The sequence below is a fragment of the Mesoplodon mirus genome (assembly GCF_964341445.2).
Source record: "Mesoplodon mirus genome assembly, chromosome: 10".
Taxonomy (NCBI): Eukaryota; Metazoa; Chordata; class Mammalia; order Artiodactyla; family Ziphiidae; genus Mesoplodon; species Mesoplodon mirus.
This window is the reverse complement of record NC_138986.1, coordinates 100770359-100797037: the sequence shown is the minus strand read 5'-3', so window position 1 is coordinate 100797037 and position 26679 is coordinate 100770359. Positions and strand designations below refer to the sequence as shown.

Here is a 26679-nt window from a genome sequence, read left to right as displayed (position 1 = left end):
AAATGAACTGATCGTTGGTTTCTTATTCACCACATTTCCGTCTAGGTTTTGATGTGATTGTCTCCCAAGGGTTTTAGCATTACTTTCATCAAGACTTCTTAAGTAGAGAAAAGAGGCTGTTTGAAGTAGATTACTTTTGTCAAGTTCTCTATCTCCTTACTCCTCTCTGGCCTGAGATAAAAAGAAAAAAATTATTTGTTGAAATCTGGTAATTTCATCAAACATATTTATTCAACGACTGACTTGCACACTTTTTCCTAGCGGTGGATTGAAAAATTGATTTTCAAAGTGAAGTTGCTGAGTACATATCAAAACATAGAACGTGCGTCCCTTTGATATAGAAATCACAGAATAGGACCTTATAATTAGGAAATTCAAATAGAAAAGGTGAGTAGCATGTCAATGTTACTAAATTTTGTAAAAGTGAAATATTCAATAGGAATGTCTTTATATTTTAAGATAGTTATGTAATAACAGGTCTGTTAAAATGATGGCTTAAACTTAATGACAGAAGCATGTAACAGTTTAATGTATTTTAGGTAGGTACATCACATACCTTAATCAAACATGTATGTGTGTGTGTTAATGCATCCTATCATCTTTAAAGGGATATTCACCCTTAGGTAAACAGTGGCAAGATTTTCAGGGATTTTTTCCACATGTAACTTCCATATTTTAAATTTTTCATTGAGCATCAATTTTCCAGTAAAATACTGTTACTTTTATAGTAACATAGGTAGTAAAATAATGTAAAATATAATATTAAAAATTACTAAGAACATATTAATCCCTCACAGTAAGAAATCCTATCATCATGAGGTATACATATATATGGCCAAAATTAAGGAGTAGACCTCTAGAAATCAGTTATAAAAAGAAAAAATGTATATGGTTATTCAAAGATACAGAATAGTAGTCAGTGTAACGGTCTATTTATAATTAATGCATTTGAAGTTTAGGATAAATCCATGCAGCCCAGAATATTCTGTTTTAATTCCAACAGTAGAAATTTACACATCCTAGTTATCCTCATCAGGCTTCCTTACTGGGTGAATGGATGGATAGCTCGGGGTACCGGCTTGTCCTTTCAAGTGCTTGGTCTGACTGGAGAAGTAGCTGGGTCGCTCCAGACACTATGACACAGAGAACCATTAGCTGTGGGGAAAAAGGAACTTACCCCCCAAAAAAACTTTTTAAAATTGTTTACAAAGTAACAGTGATTGGGCAAATCCTGAAGATAGAGAGTGGAAATAGGTAAGTTTTAGAGGTAAAATTTATCAACGATTCCCTAAGGAAAAATGTGCATAGGGAAGAAACCTAGAATGATGGGAACAAGTTGCTAAGGAGGAGGTTTGCATACCATTTCCTACTTCTTAGTCATTTCACTGATGTTTAACACTTACTTGGTTAAAGGGCTTTACTCAGCAAAAGATGTATTTAATGTGAGAGGCAGGTTTCCAAGATTGGTTTCCTAGACCACACCTTCACATGTGTATGTAAAGTCCATGCTACCTCAAATTGCATTGCATTAGATGTCAGAAATCCTAGGGCTTTCTTGTTTGGTTTGGTTTGGTAGCTATCAAACCACCAACTCTCAAGGTAATTTGTAGTTTAGTGAGTTAAGTCAAGGGCTGGAAAACTACCTCCTGTGAGCCCAACCTGGCTCATTGCCTTTAAAGCTTTATTGGAACATAAAAGCTCTTTATTGGCCCATCCATTTATTTACCATCTTTGAGTGTTTCCCATTGTGCCGACAGTGTTCAGTGGTTGTGACGAGCACTGATGGCCCACAAAACCTAAAATATTTACTTTCTGGCCCTTGAGAGAAAAAGTCTGTTGATCCCCTGTGGTAAGCCCAAAAGGTTTGTCTCTGTAAGTGAAAGACCACAAGTAGAGCAGAACTTAGACTTGGTTCAGTGAGGATTCCAGAGAGGTTTCCTTTCTGATTCTCATATCTGCCCTTCTGGTTGACCTTGTTCTTTAGTTTGGTTCAAAGACAGTGGTAGCAACTAGGGACTACCTGTTTCTTTCTTCACATTCAATGAAAGAGCTGCTCTTCCATTCTTAGTGTTGAGTAGTTCACAACTCACTCCCAGTGCATGGCTTCCTCTAACCTTGACTCCCACCTATGCTAAAGACTAAATCTTTAGCTTTGTATCCAGTTCCATTGGCCTTTGTAGGGCCTTCAGTTTCAACTCCCAGTTGATAGCTTGAGCTCGAAATCTGTTTTTACCGTTGGGGATTTTCTGTCTTAGCTTTGAGCTTGGCTACATAGCAACACTTTGGGGGACTTGTTATAATCAGCATTTCTATCTTTCTTTCCTTCCTTTTTATTTATTTATTTTTTTAAGGGGATCCAAAGTCAAATTCAGTCAGTGGCTGAATGACAACACATTGATTCACAACCTTGTAGATTCTCTTATGTCCTAGGGCATCAGTGGGAAGGAGTAGAATCCTGGATATTTGAGGTGGAAATACATGGGCAGATTCCAACAAAGCTGAGGCCTGTGACCTCTGACCTGTGACCTCTTAGTTGAGCCTGCTGTGCTATTAGAAGGAAGTCTGCCTCTACTCTGAGATAGTTTCCTTGCAGGGGTCTGTGGATCCTCAAGACTTGCCTCCACTACCTCTCGTTTTTCCAGACCTAGTAATCAGACTAGAGTCCTTGAAATGGGGACGGGAGCAGGGAAGGGGTGGGTACCCACCGGGTATAAAGGATGACCATGAGGAGACACTCTCTGCTAAAATAAGGAATTGTATAATTTATATCAATAGAAACCTGAGAAATAATGTGTGTGGATTTTGTAGGTATTGAAGCAGGTGGGAGTAATGTAATATTGGGTTAGGCTGGATTTGTTGATACGAGTGCATTCAACACCCATTCCAGACTCAGCGTGTTAGCTTGGCTACCTGGGAATGCCTTCAACAGTTTGCTCAAATGACTGACACCTGTACCCAAAGTTAGCGTATGCTAAAGTCAAAATGCCAGGACTTTCTAAGTATGTTGTAGCAAAATTTCTTGACGTTGGCATGACTGACATTTTGAACTGGATAGCTCTTTGTTGTTGGGAGCTGTCCTGTGCAATGTAAGATGGGCCAGTGGCACATACTCTTCCCTGCCACCCTAGTTGTAACAATAAAAAGTGCCTTGAGGGCTTCCCTGGTGGCGCAGTGATGGAGAGTCCGCCTGCCGATGCAGGGGACACGGGTTTGTGCCCCGGTCCGGGAAGATCCCACATGCCGCGGGGCAGCTGGGCCCGTGAGCCATGGCCGCTGAGCCTGTGCGTCCGGAGCCTGTGCTTCGCAACGGGAGAGACCACAACAGTGAGAGGCCCACATACCAAAAAAAAAAAAAAAAGTGCCTTGATACATCCGTGTGCACCAGCCACGTGGGGCTCATTCATAACACAGCTCCTTAAAGAAAAAAGTCTCAAGGGGCATCCCCGGTGGCGCAGTGGTTGAGAGTCCGCCTGCCGATGCAGGGGACATGGGTCCGTGCCAGGGCCCGGGAAGATACCACATGCCGTGGAGCAGCTAGGCCCGTGAGCCACGGCCACTGAGCCTGTGCGTCCGGAGCTTGTGCTCCACAACAGGAGAGGCCACAACAGTGAGAGGCCCGCATACCACAAAAAAAAAAAAAATGTCTCAAGACACTGCCACATATTTCCTGGGAGGGGGGACCAAAAGTGTCCCCAGCTGAGAACCACCATTGTAGAAGGTTTACAAAGGCATAGGAATGCCAGACCACTGGAGTGGGTTTATCACATAAGATCTGCTCACCCAAACCCCCTATGTGCCCTGGGAGGGCTCAGAGGACACTTCCTTTGCCAGAGGTTTAAGAAACGTATTGGTGAGAGGAGCGTTAGCAGTCTTGGAATGCTCTGTAGCTGCTCTTCTCTGCAGGCCAGGAATGAGAGGGAAATTATGTCATCATAATGGGCTCCCTAAATTCAGTGAGGCTAATGGGATCGTGGGGCATCATGGGTCAAGTGGAAACACTTCATTGGCAGAGATAAAGTGAGCGTGTTTTTCACAATGAACAGCAAAATGAAAGGGCTCATTAGAATGCTTTGATACACAGAGATTTTTTATATTTGCTCATGTGCTATCTCTAGGGCTGAAATAAATGGGAAGTCTACTAATACCCTACTTGATTTGAATCAGGAGGAAAGCTCTAGGTCTGATGAACATGTCTGACCGGAATCAACATGGGAGTTGTGCTCCCTCAGCCAATTCGATAACATGAGTCAGTTCCCATTTCCAGAGCATCTTGAATGAAGGGCAGGCCGTGTCCCCTTGAGGGAGGATATACCCTGGTTTACTACCAACTATCCCGAGGGTGCTTTCTTCTCCCTGGAAGGGATAAAACAACTGAGGTAGAACAGGAAGAGACAAGAAGCTCTCCAAGATCTGCTGGTCAGGGTTACCCTCCAGCGTTGCCTTAATGCTCAGAGCCACACACACCACAGTGAGCTTGGCTCCAGATCAACTACCACGTAACGAAGGTTCTGGAACATTTCCATATCTCGGGGGACCTCATTTCCACGTGACTGTCTTTCCTATTACCCTTTGTCACAGAAGGCTAGGTCCAGTGGTCCGGGTGAGATCTCAGCTCAGGCCCAAGGCTCTCAGACCTCAAAGTTCTGGTCCTGCAAGGGCCCCTGTCCTCTCTTGAGACCACTCCTGGCTCTCTCTGCCGAGAAGGAGCTGCTGGCAGTACGTCCTCTAAGAGTTGAGGTCCATCGTGCAGACCCTGAGAAAACTCCTAGGAAAAGGCTCCACCTTCTTGTTTAAGTCAACAGAGCTCAATTCCTTTGGAAGTGCTGGGTGTGTCCCATTTGATGCAACTTCAGAGCCATTAGGTAAACCAGCACATGTGTGTGGCCCCTTCCCTTAGACTCCTCTGGGCCCTCGTGACATAGGCTCAGAAGACTGCCAGCCTCAAGCCTTACCTCTTCCAAGACCACACCGTCTCCAGGATCTTCTGTCCCATGAATCTCAGTTGCTGTGTGGAAATCAAAAGAGAGGAAAGAGCCTGCCTACGGGGTCTCTTTGGGCTGGGGCCTTCTTGCTTCTCTTCCTCCTCCTCCTCGTCCTCCTCGTCCTCCTTGTCCTCCTCCTCGGGGTGATTTCGGATTCCACATTGCCCATCCAGTGGGCCATGTTGAGATGAAAGATACGGCAGCTGAAGCCCTCCAGGACGCCGCCCTTCACGTGCTGCTGGAGGACCTCCAAGGTGGGGAAGACCCGGCAGCAGGCCATGCACCTGAAGCCGGTCTCCATGGTCACCATCCAGTCCGGTGTCTTGGCCCTGGGTGTCTCCTCGACGGCAGGTGACCCTGATGGGCTGCCTGGCTCTGCCGTTTCCTCATACTCTTTCTCCTCCCCAGTGGGCTCACTGTCAGACAGGAGGTTTTCGGTGGACACATCAGAGGGGTAAGTGCCTACTGTGCACGCATCCTCAGGAAGGGTCAATTCTTCTATCGTCAGCTGCTTTTCAGGCAACTCCAAGGGTTTGTTTGTCTTCCAGGAGACAGCTACACCCTTGTTCACTTGTACCTGCATGTAGTATATTTTCATGCCCCTTTCCTCTTTGTCTGTGTGCAGATCGTTCTTACAGGGTGAAGAGGGTGAGGAGGAGACACAGTGTGATGGGGGAGCGGTCTCCCCTTTTTCCTGAACCTGGGCTAGGGGTGCGGTAGGCTGGGCAGTGTCTCGATGTGATCTCCGGATTCCTGAAAAAGGAAATTAAAAACATAATAACATGCATGGGCCATGCCAGAAGCTGAGGGAGCAGGTGTGGTAGACGAGAGAGGGACACTTGCATGACGTAGCTATGTCGTGAGCTTGGTGTCTGTTGGCCGTAGGAGGCAGTGGTGTATCTGGTGTCCTCTGTGGGCTTTTTTCTGCGTGTTGGGGGATACTGGAGCGGTGTCTGTATACACGGGTGTGGAGTACAGTGGTGAGGACTGTGGTATGTGAGGGATGCGGATGGATGTGTGTATGATGAGGAGTGTGAGTTTGGGAATATCGGTGGTGCATTCCTTGTGGAATGGGGCGGTGGTGCAGGAGGAGAGTACTGTGGATCACGTGCTTGGGGTTCATGTGTGCACTGAGAAGGGCTGTGCCTGGAGGGCGCATGTGTGTGTGAGCTGTGTGGACCTGAGCGGGATGGTGCTGCTCTCAGGCTGGAGGTCTATGATGCAGAACTCTGTCCTTCTCTGGAAGCAAAGGCAAAGAGAAACCCTACATTTTCCTCTGAAGATGCTTAATCTGGTCCCTCTTCCCTCCACCTCAAGTCCAGACCTTTCCGGCCCCTGCTCCTTGACTTCCCCACCATGGTAGTACCAGGATTGACACCCGCCCCCCACCCCTGACTCAGCTGGGATCCACGCCCTCGTAACAGCTCAGCCATCCTGCCCAGGCTCCTCCACAGAGCCCTCATCACCTCTGATGACCCTGGGTTTCCTCTCAGCCTCCCTGGGATCTGTGTGCCTCCTGCCTCACAGCCAAGCACCCCCTCACCTGAGGAGCCCCGCGCCCTTACCGGCGTAGATGAGCTTGTGCGGAGAAGAAGCACAGGAGAAGTGTTTAGGGGCAGAGGAGACCTCCCCTGCCCCTGGGCTGCAGCCTTGGGCCACCACAGTGGATCCAAGCCGAGGGGGATCCTCTTGTGACTTCGAGATTCCTGAGGGAGGAATGAAAGGCTCAGGGTGGGTTCATCAGTCCTCTGTCCACAAATATTTACTGAGTGTGTGACACGTGTCAGGTGCAGTGAATACACACAGTTGAGAGTGTGGTTCCCAGTGTATACTCCAGGATTTAATTCCAATCAGTACTTACTCTGTCACTGTCTTGTTGGTAATGTAGGCCTCGGTGGTGACTGTGAGTATGTGGGAAGAGTGAGTGATGTGTATCAGTTAAGTCTGTGGTAAGTGTGGGGTTAGCATGGGGAGCACGGTGCAGATGTGTCTTATCTGTGTCTGTGGCCTTTGTGTGCATGGGTTCTGTTCACAAGTCTGCAATTCTGGGAAATGTAACTTTTCCTCATTACATGGTGGGGCTTGTATTTATGGTGTGTGTTCATTCATTCATTCACCAAGATTCAGTAAGCAGCTACTCCTGTGTATCTGGCACTCTTCCATTGTTCTAGTCTCTGGTAATGCTGCACATTCTAGTAGTGGAAGACACAGACTAAACAAAAATACAATAAATATATAATACCTGAGCTGCTGGTAAGTATATAAGGGTTGCCAAACTAAGCAAAGAAAAATACAGGGCACCCAGTTAAATTTCAGTTTCAGATAAACCCAGAATAATTTTTTAGTGTAAGTATTCCCATGCAGTATTTGGTCTTACTTACTTTTAGTGTAAGTATGGCCCGTACAATATTTGGGACATACAGATACTGAAAAATTACTTGTTGTTTATCTGGAATTCAAATTGAACTGGATAGCCCATATTTTATCTGGCAACCCTGACATGGGTTACTGAGACTGTGGTTTACTGTGGTATGTACAAAGCGGGTCTGGCATTACTCAACAATGTGTTATAAGTGTGGTGTGTATGACACGTGACTGGTTCTTATAGAGGTATTTAGAGATGGCTGAAGTTAGCTGTGTTTGTGCGAGAGTTGAGCAGATACATATATATATAGTGTGTGTGTGTGTGTGTGTCCTATATATATAGTGTGTGTGTCTATATACATATCTCATCTCCAGCGTTTGGTGTTGGAGGACAGGATTGTGGTACAGATGGGTTGTATGAGAACGTAGTATAGGAGGGATGCGTGTATATACCTCCATGTGCTGTCTGTGGTTTACTAAGGAAGTTATATGTGGGGTGAGTGATATTTTTGCTGTATCAGAGTGTACATGGGTGTATGAGTTACTGTCTCATAAAACACCCCTAACAAGAATTCTGTATTCACTCTTACGTACACCGAGTGTCACCCACATCCAGGCAGGGTGACAAGAACTTTACCATGCAGACTTTATATCTGATAAGCACTCTACCCCCATTCATCCTGCTCATCTCTGCACTATGACACACACACACGCACAGACACAGTCACACACACACACACAGAAACATAGAGAAAAATATTCAGAATGGTTAGGGGCAGTCATTGCCTTCCCCAGCCTGTCCCAGCCACTGCCTGAAAATCTGCCTGCTGTCTAGACCTCCATTGCCAGGGCCCACCCTACAGTCTCCAGTGTCCTGGGCCTGGTAGGAGCTACTGGGCTCTAATCTGGGGCAGAGGCCTCTAGCTGGAACTCTGAGGTGAGCACTCCCGCCCAGGGCATGCTACTCACCTACATTTAATGCACGCAGGCACCCCGTGGCCCGTGGCTCTCAGAGCTCCCCGCAGGACCATGAGGACCTTTCTCACCCCCGCCCACGTGGTCTCAGTCTCTGGAAAACCCTTCCCTTCCCTTGATCTCCTTTGGGCAATTCTTCCTGTTGAAGGAATAAAACCTCCTTGCTTTCAATATGACATCATCCCTAGACAAACACTCTTCTTTCGAACTGCAATCCACTTGTCAAGATACTTTTCAACATGGCCTTCAACTCATGGGGCTTCTCTTTCCACTTTAGTAAAAGAGGCCAAGCAACTCATGGGTCTCTCTCAGCATCCTTGCATCCTTCACATCCCCCACTTCATGACCCCAGGGAAAGATCCAAGAGCATAAGGGAGAAATCGGGGACTGAGAAAAGTTGCACCTCTAGGTCTCTGCAAGCAGGATGCAGCCTGCTGTGAGATCGAAAAAGCTCCAGGCCCGCCAGCCCCAGGAGAGAGTCGCCAGACCAGCGGAGCTGACCTCCCATCTCCCAGGGGCATCTGGCCGTTCTGTGCCGTCTCACACCACAGGGACGCTCCGGATGGATACGGCAGCATCAGTGAGACGAGGTCTCTCGCTACCTGCTTCACAGGTGACACGTTCTCAGTCCCCCCCATCCTAGAGAAGGTTTAGTTTGGCAGAAACCCATGTGCCCCAGACAAGTTGCCCCCCACATACCTCCTCCGTTCTCGGCAGTTTCCTGGGACTCTTCATTTTCCAGATGTTTCCTCTTTTGTCGCCGTTTCATGGTACCAACTAGAAGTCTCCCTTAAAAGATGCCTCAAGAGATGTCCAACTCCTCCTCTTCCCTACAGGTTGGCCCTTCTTGGCTCTTGGGCAATCCGTTGAAATGATTCAATACAAATAAAAATGGTCAAGTCTCCTAAATGGCTGAAAAACTTGTACCACTTAGTGAACCAGCAGTACTGCCTAGTGCTCACCAGGGCTGTTATGTTTGCAAGGTTGCCAGGCGCACAGTGGAATACTGTGACCTCAGTGATGACATCAGAGCATTCGGTGGACCTAGGTTGAGCACAGTGTCTGCAGTAGCACAGGCCCCATTTTCAAGAACAATTCCTTTTTCCCAGCCGAAGCTTTCCCGTGAAAGGGAAAGGTTCATACCATATCTATTATAAATTGTATCATACCATGTCTATTATAAAATTCACATTTTGATTGGAGATCTTTTAATGTCTTTTCTAGAGAGATTTAATATGAATATTTTAAATGGTCTGCAGTTTCCCTGTGGATTATTGACATTTTAAACTCTGCACTTCAATTTTCCCTCAATACGTGTAATTTTGTCACGGCTATTTCTGTACTTAAAGATGAGGAACTATATAATTGATTTCTTCATTTTTTCCCCATCTCTTTCCAAGTTACTGCATTTGATTGTGTCTTCCGACTGAGTGAAAAATGCTAGTCCTTGAGTCAGGACATTGGGCCCTTTACCAAGTAACTCAACTTATCTGGGCTTCAGCTTCTGTATGTGCGATCAAGAGGCTTGGACTAGCTGACTTTTCAAATGCTGTGTTTCTTTGATTCACTCTCACTTACTGATCTGCTCCGTAAGAAGAGGGTCTGTTCTCATAAAGTAACAACAGTCTTTTCCTAACCTTGGGTTGGGCGGAGTTTAACTGTTCGTACTCAGTTTGTTAGTTATATTGCCTTCTACATATGCTTAGCTCTAAATAATTTATATGGTTCTTGTGACAATTTTTAGATCTTTTTTTCTTATTTTCTTTTACAGTTTCTAATTTGTTATCGCCAGTGTAGAGGAGCCTGATTGACTTTTAAAATTTATTGATCTTGTATGTGTGTGCCTTGATGGACCGTCTTATTAGTTCCTGCTAGTTTATCTGTGGGTTCTTTTGGGTCTCCTAGATAAATGAGCATATTAAATGTAAATAATGTGTTCTTTGGATAAAGTTTATTTTCTTGCAACTATATATATACAAGCAATATGTTGAATTGATTTAAATATTTAAATACTTACATACCTGTTATCACAATCTAATATTCTTTATCTTATTTTCTTTCAATCAATATTATGTTTTCAAGATTTATCCATGTGAATCCATATAGATCTAGGTCTTTGATTTTTGACTGTTTGATATTATTTGATCACATGCATATAGCATCATTTATTTTCCATTCAAGCATTATTGGACAATTGGATTGTTTCCCTCCCTTCTCTAGAACAAACAACATTTCCTAGAATATCCCTGAAGATGTCTGACAGTCGAGAAGGGCCAGGCTGCCCGAAGGATTGCTACTTGCTTTTAGCCACCTTCCAACAGGCCGTCTCCAGCCAGCAATTTGAAGCACTGCTGAAATGAGAAATGCCCCAAATGTGAAGATCTTAGGAGCTTCCTAGAAGGTGGGAGGTTAATGATAGGCATCCTGCTGGGATCCCAGGGGAGTCTGAGCTGGCCTGAAGCTCATCTTCCTCCTCCACCTCTCAAGAGAAATGTGGAGGAAAGAAGACTTCAAAAACTGTGAGCAGGCAGAGGGAGAGATATTGGGGGCCGAAGCTGTAACTGAGGTCTTGGAGTGGGCTGTGAGCACGCAGAGCCTCTAGAGAGCCAGGCTCTGCCTTCTGAGGACTTCTCCCCTAAGGCTGCTCATAATTCACGTGATACCAGCCATATAGAGCCGACTTGGCCCACACTGTCACAGAAAGCCTTATCAGAATCTCTTCTTCTTCATACACTCTTGTGTCTGTTACTTGGTTATTGCCTTTGGTACTCCATTGATGTGAACCACAGTCGCCAGGGGATGGAGGACACTAGTGACCCATCTTGCTCTGTGGCCTCAGTCCACAGCTTGAGGGTAAGGGAAGAGGCCAAATGAAGGTCTAGAAGGAAAGATGGAGTTTGAAGAGAAGACCTGAGTTAAGGGTGTCTTCTCAAGTCTTGATGACTGAAATGTAGCTCCAGTACCTGAAGTCCTGCTTGTTCTCAAGGCTGACCGTGGGGCTGGGTGCACTCAGTGAAGGAACCGTATACACTTAGTATTTCCTTGCTTGCTCACACTTGCCCTCCTCTGATACACCCTCTGCAAGACTGATCTTCCCCTGAAACAACTTTCCACCTGCCACTGTCATCTCATGAACATTTGCTTCCCCTTCCTAGTGTCCCCCTAGAATGCCATTGCAGCCAATTCATAATTTGATAATCATGCTGCTTACCATATTCTCAGCAACTTCTGATAAATTTTATTCACTTTATTCCATAGTCTTCACCGATCAATAATCTTCCTTAACTTCCTAGCTGCAGGTTAACCCATTTGGAATCACTTCTTTTTCTTTCTCTTCTTTGGCAAATCCTTTCTATCTTTTAAGGTCTTTTTCTTGTCTCTCTACCATCCTGCCTTCCTGAACTTCTTTTTTTCCGTTTATGTAACCTTTCAATCTCCTTCCCCAATTTCCTCATAAACATTGAGAGTTTATTCCTCACACGTTAGACAGTGGTTTATGAATGGCCAGGCATAAGGGACTCAGAATGAATTGGCAACCCCGAGGTACCTGTCTTGCTGGGGAGCCACAGGTGAAGGGCTGTCTGCTGGACATATGTTTGCATGGAGTCAGGCTGAGTGGCCTCAGGGTGTTTGCTCTGCACTTGTGTGTGTTTCTCTCTAGTTGGTTTCCTTGTCCAGCCACCTGTGACCTCCCTCCATCCAGCCCAGGGAATCCTTCTCATCACAGGGGTAGGATGTTTGTCTCATTTTCCATCACATCCTTTCCCCAAAGTTTGTTTGTGAGTTGTTCCCATTCCAAAGACCTTTCCTCTTTGAAGAGAAAAGAGAAAATCTTGTCTCTCCTTTTCTCTCACTTCACTTCTGCTCTATTATCTTCTCCGTCCAGAATGGCCCACTGACTCACATGGGTGTACATCCAAAGATGGCAAGAACTGCCAGCAATTCTGAGATAATAATACGGATGGATCAGGAAAACTTGAAAACCTTTATCCCGCCACATTAAAAAAAATTGCACTTCCAGTGTATTCAGAGTCTCAGTGTAGAAACACAAATGATAGAGAAATTGAATGACACTCAAGTTTTTCTTTCCTCCTTTCCTGATTTATTCTAGTCCTCCAAGTTAACATGATGAACTCTTTGTTGTGTAAAGTTTCAGACATTTTCTACCCATGCACACTTTTCTTCTTTTCACATAAGAGTGTGAACTAGGTCACTTTCAACATGCTGTGATTCTGTGATTCCCTGTCTCCCACCGAGTCATCCAAGGATAAAGTCATCTGTTTCACGGAGAACTATTTCCAATAGCTAATAGCCAATGTCTGTGGAGTGCTTACTCTGTGTCGGTTTCTTGTAACTACTTTACAGATCATTTGTACAAAGTACCCGTGGACCAGGTACAGTTATGACCCCCAAGTGACAGATAAGTGCAGATATGTACAAATAAATACAGAGGCTAAGCGACTTGCCCAAGACACTGGAGCAAATCAAAATCCATGCCTCTGTAATCATTTTTCTCTATGGCCTCTGTCTGGGAGGCTTGATGATTTGGCAACTAAAACCTTAAATATCATGTTCCATTTTTATATCTGTGACACAAGCGTGGGGCTGTGATACGGGGTAACTAACCTGACTACTTTTGAAAACCCTTATGCACCTGGATGAAAGTAAGCCAGGGACTGCAAGCTATAGATTTAAGGTTTCCTACCAACTTTTAAAAATAGCTTCTTGAGTGCAATTTATGTAATGTCAAGTCTAGGATGTAGTCCAAATAGTAACAGAAAAACGGAGATATGTAGAAAAATACTTAAAGTTGACAAGTATTGGGAGTGTAGTATTTTTGTGGCCAGCGTGTAGACCACAGGAAAACTTGCTGTTTCCATCCCAAAGGGAAGAGCCCTACGTTGCAACTGCCAAGGTCCCTGGGGCAGCAAGTGTGCTCACTGCTTAGTAAAGAAGCATCCTCAGTATGATAGAATCATATGGGAGCCTTACATTTGGTTAGCAGTTCTACATTCTTGATGTAATAATATTTTCAGGGTGTGGGAGGGTATCAAGCTCTGAAAATACCCTTGGAGAGATCTGCTTATTAAGTTTGGCTTTTTCAATCTCCCTACTACTTCTTGACTAAACACCAGGCGGTTTCCTTCACTTTTCAGAACCATGTTGTTTTTCCCTTGTCTAATGAGCTTTGAAATACTTTTGGATGAGCTATTAAGTTTGGGAGAAAAGAAACATCTCTTTAAAATAAGGAAGATAATAACAATGACAAGTAGAAAAAGCTCTAAAACAGAGAATATCCTCCATTCTAGCCAATGACTGGGAGTGGAAGGTGCGTGCTCGCTGTCCAGGACGTAGAAATAAAAGCTGAGGAGGCGCTGAGGCGTCTCCTGGATCTCTATGAGCCTCCATCATTTCTGAAGGGTATGGTTGACAGATAAAATAGAGGCTGTTTAGTTAAATATGAATGTCAGAAAAACAACAAGTATATTTTTAAGATAAGTATGCCCCAAATAGTTCATAGGATCTACTTATACTAAAAATAATGACTTATTATTCATGTGAAGTTCAAGTTTAACTGGGTATCCTGTACTTTTATTTACTAAATCTGACAGCCCTACTGATGATCCACAATGGAGGCAGTTGAGGAGCGGTACATGCTGGCTCTCGGACAGTCAGAAATGGCTTCAGCAGATCCAGGTACAGTATGAAATTCTTTTTGGATGTAGCTCAGAAGCCATGGCCAACCCTTGACTGCAAGTACTGCCTCGGGTTTCCCTGAGGTGGGGTAAACCTTCCTCTTAATGGCCTTTTGGTAAGTCTGGAAGACCATATCCAAGGGGAGCCCCAAAGTCAGTTTCATCCTCACAACCATGTTTCCAATTCCTGGAATTGGCTGCATGTGACTCACAAGAGCTGAGGAGGTTTGTGGAAATTGGGAGTGTCATAGCTTGAACCCTTTGTAGGTAAAGTTTTGCTGTTGTGAGAGTTTTAACAGGAGCAATGTGAAAGACTCCAGGTCCCCAGGTAGATAGAAATAATCCTGTTCTACCTGTGTGTATGTGACAAGTCTCTAATAGTTCAGAGAGCAAGTATCTGGTCTTAGAAAGACTGATCCAAGCTTGGATGTTTCTGGCGACAAGGCAAGGTCCTGAGTTTCAAGTTCACCTTTTATGGTTGAGGAGACAATAAGGTGGTCAGAAGGGAAATCATGGAGGAGACCTTGGCTTCATCCATTGTGCAGGCGTGTATATGTGGTTCTATGTAGATTGTGTTTCAAAGGTGGAGCTTGTTTACAACTATGAACATTCTCCAATGTGCTTTTTGGACCTTCATTCCCAGAGCGAGAGCACTGCCGAGGCTCTAGAAATACCATGGATATTCTGAGCTGTCAGTGGCATTTCCCAGGTACTGTTGCCTTGTGCCGCTCCTTGAAATGTCCAAAGGGATTATCATCTGTCTTGTGGCGGGTCCTAGCATTGTGAAAGGAAGCTGCTGCACCTGGCTCAGAGGATTTCGGATGTGGTGGGAGGAGTAGTAGTACTACGACTATAAATTGTATCACAGCATATCTATTCCATCTTGAGAGTGGGGTTGGGGGCTTATGAAGGGGGGCTTTTATTGTACTTTTATACATTGTACCCTTGAAACTAATTCAATTTTTTTAAATTAATTAATTTATTTTGGGCTGCATTGGGTCTTTGTTGCTGCTAGCGGCGTTCTCTAGTTGCAGTGAGCCGGGGCTCCTCTTGGCTGTGGTGCACGGGCTTCTCATTGCAGTGGCTTCTCTTGTTGCGGAGCATGGGCTCTAGGCACGCAGGCTTCCGTAGTTGTGGCACGTGGGCTCGGTTGATGTGGCACACGGGCTCTAGAGCGCAGGCTCAGTAGTTGTGGCGCGCGGGGTTAGTTACTCTGTGGCACGTGGGATCTTCCCAGACCAGGGCTCGAACCCATGTCCCCTTCATTCGCAGGCATATTCTTAACTACTGCTCCACCAGGGAAGCCCAATAATTCAGTTTTTTATAAAGAGAAGATTCGTCATATTATTCCAAAATATTAAAAATATGTAGTTGGATAACACTATGAAAAATTAACTGATATATTCTTTTATTATTTCTCTTTGCTCCCTGGATTTTTTTTCCTCATCCAGTCAGCTAGGCACTGTGAGCTCACTGCATTAGGAAGGTAAAGACTCAGCAGAAATGAGGGAGAAAAAAAGAAAATTCTCAGCTTTGGAATGTTCACAACGGAGGCCACAGTAAAACAGGTGAGAATTCTGTGAACAAAAAATAAATGTCGTCTCAAATGCAAAAAAGTATTCTCTGCACTGGGAGGCAGGAGAGGGAGGGAGGGAAGGACTGAAGGAGAGAGATCAGTGTGGCCAGGGACATGGAAACTGTGCGTGAGGACGATATGCCCAGGAAGAGAATCAGAATCTGGAGAAGATTCAGCCTGCACGTGATCATTGACTCCAGACAGCACCCTCATCTCAGACGTTGGGAAATTCAGAGAGAGAGTGGGAGTACGTCAGGAGGGCCACGTGCAGAGTCTGTGTGGCAGGGTTTGTGGCCGTTCCCTATTTGTGAGGAGTCCCCAGCAATTTGCAGGCCTCTTCTGGAAAATGCTGGCGGACGTCTCTAGTGCTTATGTGAAATCTTGTTCACAAACCTTGAAAGATACAGATGTAGCTGACAGATAGATGCATAGATAGAAAAATGTCATTAAATCAAAGCTCCAGGAAAGGTTTGGAAAATGCCCTTTATTGCATAGGACGCTTCTATTGTCATATGATGTTAGACTGAGTGCCGGTCCCTTCATCCTCCTTCAGACCACGGCATTCTGTCTGCTACTCTCCCGAGGGTCCTTTCTTCTCCCTGGAAGGGATAAAGCAAATGAGGTAGAACAGGAAGAGACAAGAAGCACTCCAAGCTCTGCTGGTCAGGGTTACCCTCCAGCACTGCCTTAATGCTCAGAGCCACACACACCACAGTGAGCTTGGCTCCAGATCAACTACCACGCCACGAAGGTTCTGGAACATTTCCATATCTCGGGGGACCTCATTTCCACGTGACTCTCTTTCCTATTCCCCTTTGTCACAGAAGGCTAGGTCCAGTGGTCAGGGTGAGATCTCGGCTCAGGCCCAAGGCTCTCAGACCTCAAAGTTCTGGTCCTGCAAGGGCCCCTGTCCTCTCTTGAGACCACTCCTGGCTCTCTCTGCCGAGAAGGAGCTGCTGGCAGTACGTCCTCTAAGAGTTGAGGTCCATCGTGCAGACCCTGAGAAAACTCCTAGGAAAAGGCTCCACCTTCTTGTTTACGTCAACAGAGGTCAATGCCTTTGTTAGTGCTGGGTGTGTCCCATTTGATGCAACTGCAGAGCCATTAGGTCAACCAGCACATGTGTGCGGCCCCTTCCCTTAGACTCCTCTGGGCCCTCGTGACATAGGCTCAGAAGACTGCCAGCCTCAAGCCTTACCTCTTCCAAGGGACGGCCACACCGTCTTCCAGGATCTTCTGTCCCATGAATCTCAGTTGCTGTTTGGAACTCAAAGGAGAGAAAAGACCCTGCCTGCGGTGTCTCTTTGGGCTGGAGCCTTCCCCCGTGGGCTGCTCTCCCTCATTCTCCTTTTCTTCTTGCTTCTCTTCATCCTCCTCCTCCTCCTCCTCCTCGTTCTCCTCCTCCTCCTCCTCGTCCTCCTCCTCATGCGTGCTCTCGGATTCCACATTGCCCATCCACTGGGCCATGTTGAGATGAAAGACACGGCAGCTGAAGCCCTGCAGGACACTGAACTTCACGTGCTGCTGGAGGATCTCCAAGGTGGGGAAGACCCGGCAGCAGGCCATGCACCTGAAGCCGGTCTCCATGGTCAGCATCCAGTCCGCTGTCTTGGCGCTGGGTCTCTCCTCGACGGCAGGTGGCCCTGATGGGCTGCCTGGCTCTGCCCTTTCGTCATACTCTTTCTCCTCCCCAGTGGGCTCACTGTCAGACAGGAGGCTTTCGGTGGACACATCAGAAGAGGGGTCAGTGGCTACTGCACACACATCCTCAGGAAGGGTCACTTCTTCTATCGTCAGCTGCTTTTCAGGCAACTCCAAGGGTTTCTTTGTCTTCCAGGAGACAGCGACACCCTTGTTCACTTGTACCTGCATGTAGTATATTTTCATGCCCCTTTCCTCTTTGTCTGGGTGCAGATAGTTCTTACAGGGTGAAGAGGGTGAGGAGGAGACACAGTGTGATGGGGAAGCGGTCTCTCCTTCTTCCTGATCCTGGGCTAGGGGTGGTCTAGGCTGGGCAGTGTCTCGATGAAATCTCCGGATTCCTGAAAAAGGAAATGAAAATCATAATAACATGCATGGGCCATGCCGGAAGCTGAGGGAGCATGTGTGGTAGACGAGAGAGGGACATTGGCACAACATAGCTATGTCGTGAGCTTGGTGTCTGTTGGCCGTAGGACGGAGTGGTGTATCTGGTGTCATCTGTGGGCTTTTCATGTGCGTGGGGGGGATACTGGAGCGGTGTCTGTATACAGGGGTGTGGAGTATGGTGGTGAGGGCTGTAGTATGTGAGAGATGCGGCTGGATGCGTGTACGACGAGGAGTGTGTTTGGGAATATCGGTGGTGCATTCCTTGTGGAATGGGGCTGTGGTGCAGGAGAGTACTGTGGAGCACGTGCTTGGGGTTGATGTGCACTGAGAAGGGCTGTGCCTGGTGGGCACGTGTATGTGTGAGCTGTGTGCACCAGAGCTGGATGGTCCTGCTCTCAGGCTGGAGGTGTATGATGCAGAACTCTGTCCTTCTCTGGAAGCAAAGGAAAAGACAAAGCCTACATTTTCCTCTGAAGATGCTTAATCTGGTCCCTCTTCCCTCCACCTCAAGCCCAGACCTTTCCGGCCCCTGCTCCTTGACTTCCCCACCATGGTACTACCAGTATTCACACACACACCCCCAGACTCAGCTGGCATCCACGCCCTCGGAACAGCTCAGCCATCCTGCCCAGGCTCCTCCACAGAGCCCTCATCACCTCTGATGACCCTGCATTTCCTCTCAGCCTCCCTGGGATCTGTGTGCCTCCTGCCTTACAGCCAAGCACCCCCTCACCTGAGGAGCCCCGCGCCCTTACCAGCGTAGCTGAGCTTGTGCAGAGTAGAAGTACAGAAGAAGTATTTAGAGGCAGAGGAGACCTCCCCTGCCCCTGGGCTGCAGCCTTGGGCCACCACAGTGGATCCAAGCCGAGGGGGATCCTCTTGTGACTTCGAGAGTCCTGAGGGAGGAATGAAAGGCTCAGGGTGGATTCATCAGTCCTGTGTCCACAAATATTTACTGAGTGTGTGACACGTGTCAGGTGCAGTGAATACACACAGTTGAGAGTGTGGTTCCCAGTGGATCCTCCAGGATTTAATTCCAATCAATACTTATTCTCTCACTGTCTAGTTGGTAATGTAGGCCTCGGTGGTGACTGTGAGTGTGTGGGAAGAGTGAGTGATGTGTATCAGTTAAGTCTGTGGTAAGTGTGGGGTTGGCATGGGGAGCACAGTGCAGACGTGTCTATCTGTGTCTGTGGCCTTTGTGTGCATGGTTTCTGTTCACAAGTCAGGAATTCTGGGACATGTAACTTTTCCTCATTACATGGTGTGGCTTGTATTTATGGTGCATGTTCATTCATTCATTCACCAAGATTCAGTAAGCAGCTTCTCCTGTGTATCCGGCACTCTTCCATTGTTGTAGTCTTTGGTAACGCTGCACATTCTAGTAGGGGAAGACACACACTAAACAAAACTACAATAACTATATAATACATCAGCTGGTGGTAAGTATATAAGGGTTGCCAGACTTAGCGAACAAGAATACAAGGCACCCAGTTAAATTTCAGATTCAGATAAACCCAGAATAATTTTTTAGTGTAAGTATTCCCATGCAGTATTTGGCCTGACTTAGTTTTAGTGTAAGTATGGCCCATACAATATGTGGGACATACGGATACTGAAAAATTACTTGTTGTTTATCTGGAATTCAAATTGAACTGGATAGCCCATATTTTCTCTGGCAACCCTGACATGGGTTACTGAGACTGTGGTTTCCTGTGGTTTGTACAAAGCGGGTCTTGCATTACTCAAGAATGTGTTATAAGTGTGGTGTGTATGACACGTGAATGTTTCTTATAGAGGTATTTAGAGATGGCTGAAGTTAGCTGTGTTTGTGCAAGAGTTGAGGAGATACATGTATATATAGTGTGTCTGTGTGTGTGTGTGTGTCCTATATATATAGTGTGTGTGTCTATATACATATCTCATCTCCAGCGTTTGGTGTTGGAGGAGAGGATTGTGATACAGGTGGGTTGTATGAGAACGTAGTATAGGAGGGATGCATGTATATACCTCCATGTGCTGTGTGTGGTTTACTAAGGAAGTTATATGTGGGGTGTGTGATATTTTTGCTGCATCAGAGTGTACATGGGTGTATGAGTTACTGTCTCATAAAACACCCCTAACAAGAATTCTGTATACACTCTTAGGTACACCGAGTGTCAGCCAGGTCCAGGCAGGGTGAGAAGAACTTTACCACGCAGACTTTATATCTGGTAAACACTCTACCCCCATTCATCTCGATCTTCTCTGCACTACCACACACACACACACACACAGACACACACACACACTCACACACGCACACACACACAGGAACATAGAGCAAAATATTCTGAATGATCAGGGGCAGTCATTGCCTTCCCCAGCCTGTCCCAGCCACTGCCTGGAAATCTGCCTGCTGTCTAGAGCTCCATTCCCAGGGCCCATCCTATGGTCTCCAGGGCCCTGGGCCTGGTAGGAGCTACTGGGCTCTAATCTGGGGCAGAGGCCTCTACCTGGAGCTCTGGGGTGACCACACCTCTCCCAGGGCAGGCTACTCGCCTACATTTAATGCACGCAGGCACCACGTGGCCCGTGGCTCTCAGAGCTCCCCGCAGGTCCCTGAGGCCCTTTCTCACCCCCACTCACGCGGTCTCAGTCTCTGGAAAACCATTCCCTTCCTTTGATCTCCTTTGGGAAATTCTTCCTTTTGAAGGAATAAATCCTCCTTGCTTTCAATATGACACCAGCCCTAGACAAACAATCTTCTTTCAAAGTGCATTCCACTTGTCCAGATATTTTTCAACAGGGCCTTCAACTCATGGGGCTTCTCTTTCCACTTTGGTAAAAGAGGCCAAGCAACACATGGGTCTCTCTCAGCATCCTTGCATCCTTCATATCCCCCACCTCATGACCCCAGGGAAAGATCCAAGAGAATAAGAGAGAAATCGGGGACTGAGAAAAGCTGCACCTCTAGGTCTGTGCAAGCAGGATGCAGCCTGCTGTGAGTCCGACAAAGCTCCAGGCCCGGCTGCCCCAGGAGAGAGTCCTCAGACCAGCGGAGTTGACCTCCCATCTCCCAGGGGGCTTCTGGCCGTTCTGTGCCGTCTCACACCACAGGGGCCCTCCAGATAGATACGGCAGCATCAGTGAGACAAGGTCTCTCGCTCCCTGCTTCACAGGTGACACGTTCTCAGTCCCCCGCTTCCTAGAGAAGGTTCAGTTTGGCAGAAACCCATGTGCCCCAGACAAGTTGCCCCCCACATACCTCCTCCGTTCTCGGCAGTTTCCTGGGACTCTTCATTTTCCAGATGTTTCCTCTTTTGTCGCCGTTCCATCGTACCAACTAGAAGTCTCCCTTAGAAGATGCCTCAAGAGATGTCCAACTCCTCCTCTTCCCTACAGGTTGGCCCTTCTTCACTCTTGGGCAATCCGTTGAAATGATTCAATACAATTAAAAATGGTCAAGTCTCCTAAATGGCTGAAAAACTTGTACCACTTAGTGAACCAGCAGTACTGCCTAGTGCTCACCAGGGCTGTTATGTTTGCAAGGTTGCCAGGCGCACAGTGGAATTTTGTGACCTCAGTGATGACATCAGAACATTCGGTGGACCTAGGTTGAGCACAGTGTCTGCAGTAGCACAGGCCCCATTTTCAAGAACAATTCCTTTTTCCCAGCTGAAGCTTTCCCGTGAAATAGAAAGGTTCATACCATATCTATTATAAATTGTATCATACCATGTCTATTATAAAATTCACATTTTGATTGGAGATCTTTTAATGTCTTTTCTAGAGAGATTTAATATGAATATTTTAAATGGTCTCCAGTTTCCCTGTGGATTATTGACATTTTAAACTCTGCACTTCAATTTTCCCTCAATACGTGTAATTTTGTCACAGCTATTTCTGTACTTAAAGATGAGGAACTATATAATTGATTTCTTCATTTTTTCCCCATCTCTTTCCAAGGTACTGCATTTGATTGTGTCTTGCGACTGAGTGAAAAATGCTAGTCCTTGAGTCAGGACATTGGGCCCTTTAGCAAGTAACTCAACCTATCTGGGCTTCAGCTTCTGTATGTGCGATCAAGAGGCTTGGACTAGCTGACTTTTCAAATGCTGTGTATCTTTGATTCACTCTCACTTACTGATCTGCTCCTTAAGAAGAGGGTCTGTTCTCATAAAGTAACAACAGTCTTTTCCTAACCTTGGGTTGGGCGGACTTTTTCTGTTCGAACTCAGTTTGTTAGTTATATTGCCTTCTACATATGCTTAGCTCTAAATAATTTATATGGCTCTTGTGACTATTTTTAGATCTTCTTTTTTTCTTATTTTTCTTTTACAGTTTCTAATTTGTTATCGCCAGTGTAGAGGAGCCTGATTGACTTTTAAAATTTATTGATCTTGTATGTGTGTGCCTTGTTGAACCGTCTTATTAGTTCCTGCTAGTTTATCTGTGGGTTCTTTTGGGTCTCCTAGATAAATGAGCATATTAAATGTAAATAATGTGTTCTTTGGATAAAGTTTATTTTCTTGCATCTCTCTATATAGAAGCAATATGTTGAATTGATTTAAATATTTAAATACTTACATACCTGTTATCACAATCTAACATTCTTTATCTTATTTTCTTTCAATCAATATTATGTTTTCAAGATTTATCCATGTGAATCCATATAGATCTAGGTCTTTGATTTTTGACTGTTTGATATTATTTGATCACATGCATATAGCATCATTTATTTTCCATTCAAGCATTATTGGACAATTGGATTGTTTCCCTCCCTTCTCTAGAACAAACAACATTTCCTAGAATATCCCTGAAGATGTCTGACAGTCGAGAAGGGCCAGGCTGCCCGAAGGATTGCTACTTGCTTTTAGCCACCTTCCAACAGGCCGTCTCCAGCCAGCAATTTGAAGCACAGCTGAAATGAGAACTGCCCCAAATGTGAAGATCTTAGGAGCTTCCTAGAAGGTGGGAGGTTAATGATAGGCATCCTGCTGGGATCCCAGGGCAGTCTGAGCTGGCCTGAAGCTCATCTTCCTCCTCCACCTCTCAAGAGAAATGTGGAGGAAAGAAGATTTCAAAAACTGTGAGCAGGCAGAGGGAGAGATATTGGGGGCCGAAGCTGTAACTGAGGTCTTGGAGTGGGCTGTGAGCACGCAGAGCCTCTAGAGAGCCAGGCTCTCCCTTCTGAGAACTTCTCCCCTAAGGCTGCTCATAATTCACGTGATACCAGCCATATAGAGCCGACTTGGCCCACACTGTCACAGAAAGCCTTATCAGAATCTCTTCTTCTTCATACACTCTTGTGTCTGTTACTTGGTTATTGCCTTTGGTACTCCACTGATGTGAACCACAGTCGCCAGGGGATGGAGGACACTAGTGACCGATCTTGCTCTGTGGCCTCCGTCCACAGCTTGAGGGTAAGGGAAGAGGCCAAATGAAGGTCAAGAAGGAAAGATGGAGTTTGAAGAGAAGACCTGAGTTAAGGGTGTCTTCTCAAGTCCTGATGACTGAAATGTAGCTCCAGTACCTGAAGTCCTGCTTGTTCTCAAGGCTGACCGCGGGGCTGGGTGCACTCAGTGAAGGAACCGTATACACTTAGTATTTCCTTGCTTGCTCACACTTGCCCTCCTCTGATACACCCTCTGCAAGACTGATCTTCCCCTGAAACAACTTTCCACCTGCCACTGTCATCTCATGAACATTTGCTTCCCCTTCCTAGTGTCCCCCTAGAATGCCTTTGCAGCCAATTCATAATTTGATAATCATGCTGCTTACCATATTCTCAGCAACTTCTGATAAATTTTATTCACTTTATTCCATAGTCTTCACCCATCAATAATCTTCCTTAACTTCCTAGCTGCAGGTTAACCCATTCAGAATCATTTCTTTTTCTTTCTCTTCTTTGGCAAATCCTTTCTATCTTTTAAGGTCTTTTTCTTGTCTCTCTACCATCTTGCCTTCCTGAACTCTTTTTTTTTTTCGTTTTTGTAACCTTTCAATCTCCTTCCCCAATTTCCTCATAAACATTGAGAGTTTATTCCTCACACGTTAGACAGCGGTTTATGAATGGCCAGGCATAATGGACTCAGAATGAGTTGGCAACACCGAGGTACCTGTCTTGCTGGGGAGCCACAGGTGAAGGGCTGTCTGCTGGACCCATGTTTGCATGGAGTCAGGCTGAGTGGCCTCAGGGTGTTTGCCCTGCACTTGTGTGTGTTTCTCCCTAGTTGGTTTCCTTGTCCAGCCACCTGTGACCTCCCTCCATCCAGCCCAGGGAATCCTTCTCATCACAGGGGTAGGATGTTTGTCTCATTTTCCATCACATCCTTTCCCCAAAGTTTGGTTGTGAGTTGTTCCCATTCCAAAGACCTTTCCTCTTTGAAGAGAAAAGAGAAAATCTTTTCTCTCCTTTCCTCTCACTTCACTTCTGCTCTATTATCTCCTCCGTCCAGAATGGCCCACTGACTCACATGGATGTAGATCCGAAGATGGCAAGAACTGCCAGCAATTCTGAGATAATAATATGGATGGATCAGGAAAACTTGAAAACCTTTATCCCGCCACATTAAAAAAATTTGCACTTCCAGTGTATTCAGAGTCTCAGTGCAGAAACACAAATGATAGAGAAATTGAATGACACTCAAGTTTTTCTTTCCTCCTTTCCTGATTTATTCTAATCCTCCATGCTAACATGATGAACTATTTGTTAGGTAAAGTTTCAGACATTTTCTACCCATGCACACTTTTCTTCTTTTCACATAAGAGTGTGAACTAGGTCACTTTCAACATGCTGTGATTCTGTGATGCACTGTCTCCCACCGAGTCATCCACTGATAAAGTCATCTGTTTCACGGAGAACTATTTCCAATAGCTAATAGCCAATGTCTGTGGAGTGCTTACTCTGTGTCGGTTTCTTGTAACTACCTTACAGATCATTGGTACAACGTACCCATGGACCAGGTACAATTATGACCCCCAAGTGACAGATAAGTGCAGATAAGTACAAATAAATACAGAGGCCAAGTGACTTGCCCAAGACACTGGAGCAAATCAAAATCCATGCCTCTGTAATCATTTTGCTCTATTGCCTCTGTCTGGGAGGCTTGATGATTTGGCAACTAAAACCTTAAATAGCATGTTCCATTTTTATACCTGTGACACAAGCGTGGGGCTGTGATATGGGGTAACTAACCTGACTACTTTTGAAAACCCTTATGCACCTGGATGAAAGTAAGCCAGGGACTGCAAGCTATAGATTTAAGGTTTCCTACCAACTTTTAAAAATAGCTTCTTGAATGCAATTTACGTAGTGTGAAGTCTAGGATGTAGTCCAAATAGTAACAGAAAAATGGAGATATGTAGAAAAATACTTAAAGTTGACAAGTATTGGGAGTGTAGTATTTTGGGGGCCAGTGTGTAGACCACAGGAAAACTTGCTGTTTCCATCCCAAAGGGAAGAGCCCTACGTTGCAACTGCCAAGGTCCCTGGGGCAGCAAGTGTGCTCACTGCTTAGTAAAGAAGCATCCTCAGTTTGATAGAATCATATGGGAGCCTTACATTTGGTTAGCAGTTCTACATTCTTGATGTAATAATATTTTCAGGGTGTGGGAGGGTATCAAGCTCTGAAAATACCCTTGGAGAGATTTGCTTATTAAGTTTGGCTTTTTCAATCTCCCTACTACTTCTTGACTAAACACCAGACGGTTTCCTTCACTTTTCAGAACCATGTTGTTTTTCCCTTGTCTAAGGAACTTGGAAATACTTTTGGATGAGCTATTAAGTTTGGGAGAAAATAAACATCTCTTTAAAATAAGGAAGATAATAACAATGACAAGTAGAAAAAGCTCTAAAACAGAGAATATCCTCCATTCTAGCCAATGACTGGGAGTGGAAGGTACGTGCTCGCTGTCCAGGACGTAGAAATAAAAGCTGAGGAGGCGCTGAGGCGTCTCCTGGATCTCTATGAGCCTCCATCATTTCTGAAGGGTAGGGTTGACAGATAAAATATAGGCTGTTTAGATAAATATGAATGTCAGAAAAACAACAAGTATATTTTTAAGATAAGTATGCCCCAAATAGTTCATAGGATCTACTTATACTAAAAATAATGACTTATTATTCATGTGAAGTTCAAGTTTAACTGGGTATCCTGTACTTTTATTTACTAAATCTGACAGCCCTACTGATGATCCACAATGGAGGCAGTTGAGGAGCGGCACATGCTGGCTCTCGGACAGTCAGAAATGGCTTCAGCAGATCCAGGTACAGTATGAAATTCTTTTTGGATGTAGCTCAGAAGCCATGGCCAGCCCTTGACTGCAAGTACTGCCTCGGGTTTCCCTGAGGTGGGGTAAACCTTCCTCTTAATGGCCTTTTGGTAAGTCTGGAAGACCATATCCAAGGGGAGCCCCAAAGTCAGTTTCATCCTCACAACCATGTTTCCAATTCCTGGAATTGGCTGCATGTGACTCACAAGAGCTGAGGAGGTTTGTGGAAATTGGGAGTGTCATAGCTTGAACCCTTTGTAGGTAAAGTTTTGCTGTTGTGAGAGTTTTAACAGGAGCAATGTGAAAGACTCCAGGTCCCCAGGTAGATAGAAATAATCCTGTTCTACTTCTGTGTATGTGACAAGTCTCTAATAGTTCAGAGAGCAAGTATCTGGTCTTAGAAAGACTGATCCAAGCTTGGATGTTTCTGGCGACAAGGCAAGGTCCTGAGTTTCAAGTTCACCTTTTATGGTTGAGGAGACAATAAGGTGGTCAGAAGGGAAATCATGGAGGAGACCTTGGCTTCATCCATTGTGCAGGCTTGTATATGTGGTTCTATGTAGATTGTGTTTCAAAGGTGGAGCTTGTTTACAACTATGAACATTCTCCGATGTGCTTTTTGGACCTTCATTCCCAGAGCGAGAGCAGTGCCGAGGCTCTAGAAATGCCATGGATATTCTGAGCTGTCAGTGGCATTTCCCACGTACTGTTCCCCTGGTGCCGCTCCTTGAAATGTCCAAAG

At 45.5% G+C, this 26679-nt stretch overlaps 1 protein-coding gene and 1 long non-coding RNA gene across 2 annotated transcripts in view; one reads left to right on the top strand and one right to left on the bottom strand.

Annotated features, from left to right (window-relative positions):
* Positions 1-9090, bottom strand: part of LOC309810912 (protein FAM170A-like) — a gene marked incomplete at both ends in the record, with an annotated part of 49014 nt that extends 39924 nt beyond the window's left edge. The window contains 2 exons of the mRNA XM_082633232.1: positions 5218-5735; positions 9021-9090. Of these exons, the coding sequence (XP_082489358.1) occupies positions 5218-5735; positions 9021-9090 (588 nt within the window). The remainder of the gene's footprint in view (positions 1-5217; positions 5736-9020) is intronic.
* The window catches only part of LOC309811552, a 624797-nt gene that overhangs the window by 55034 nt on the left and 543084 nt on the right, over positions 1-26679 (top strand). The window lies entirely within an intron of this gene.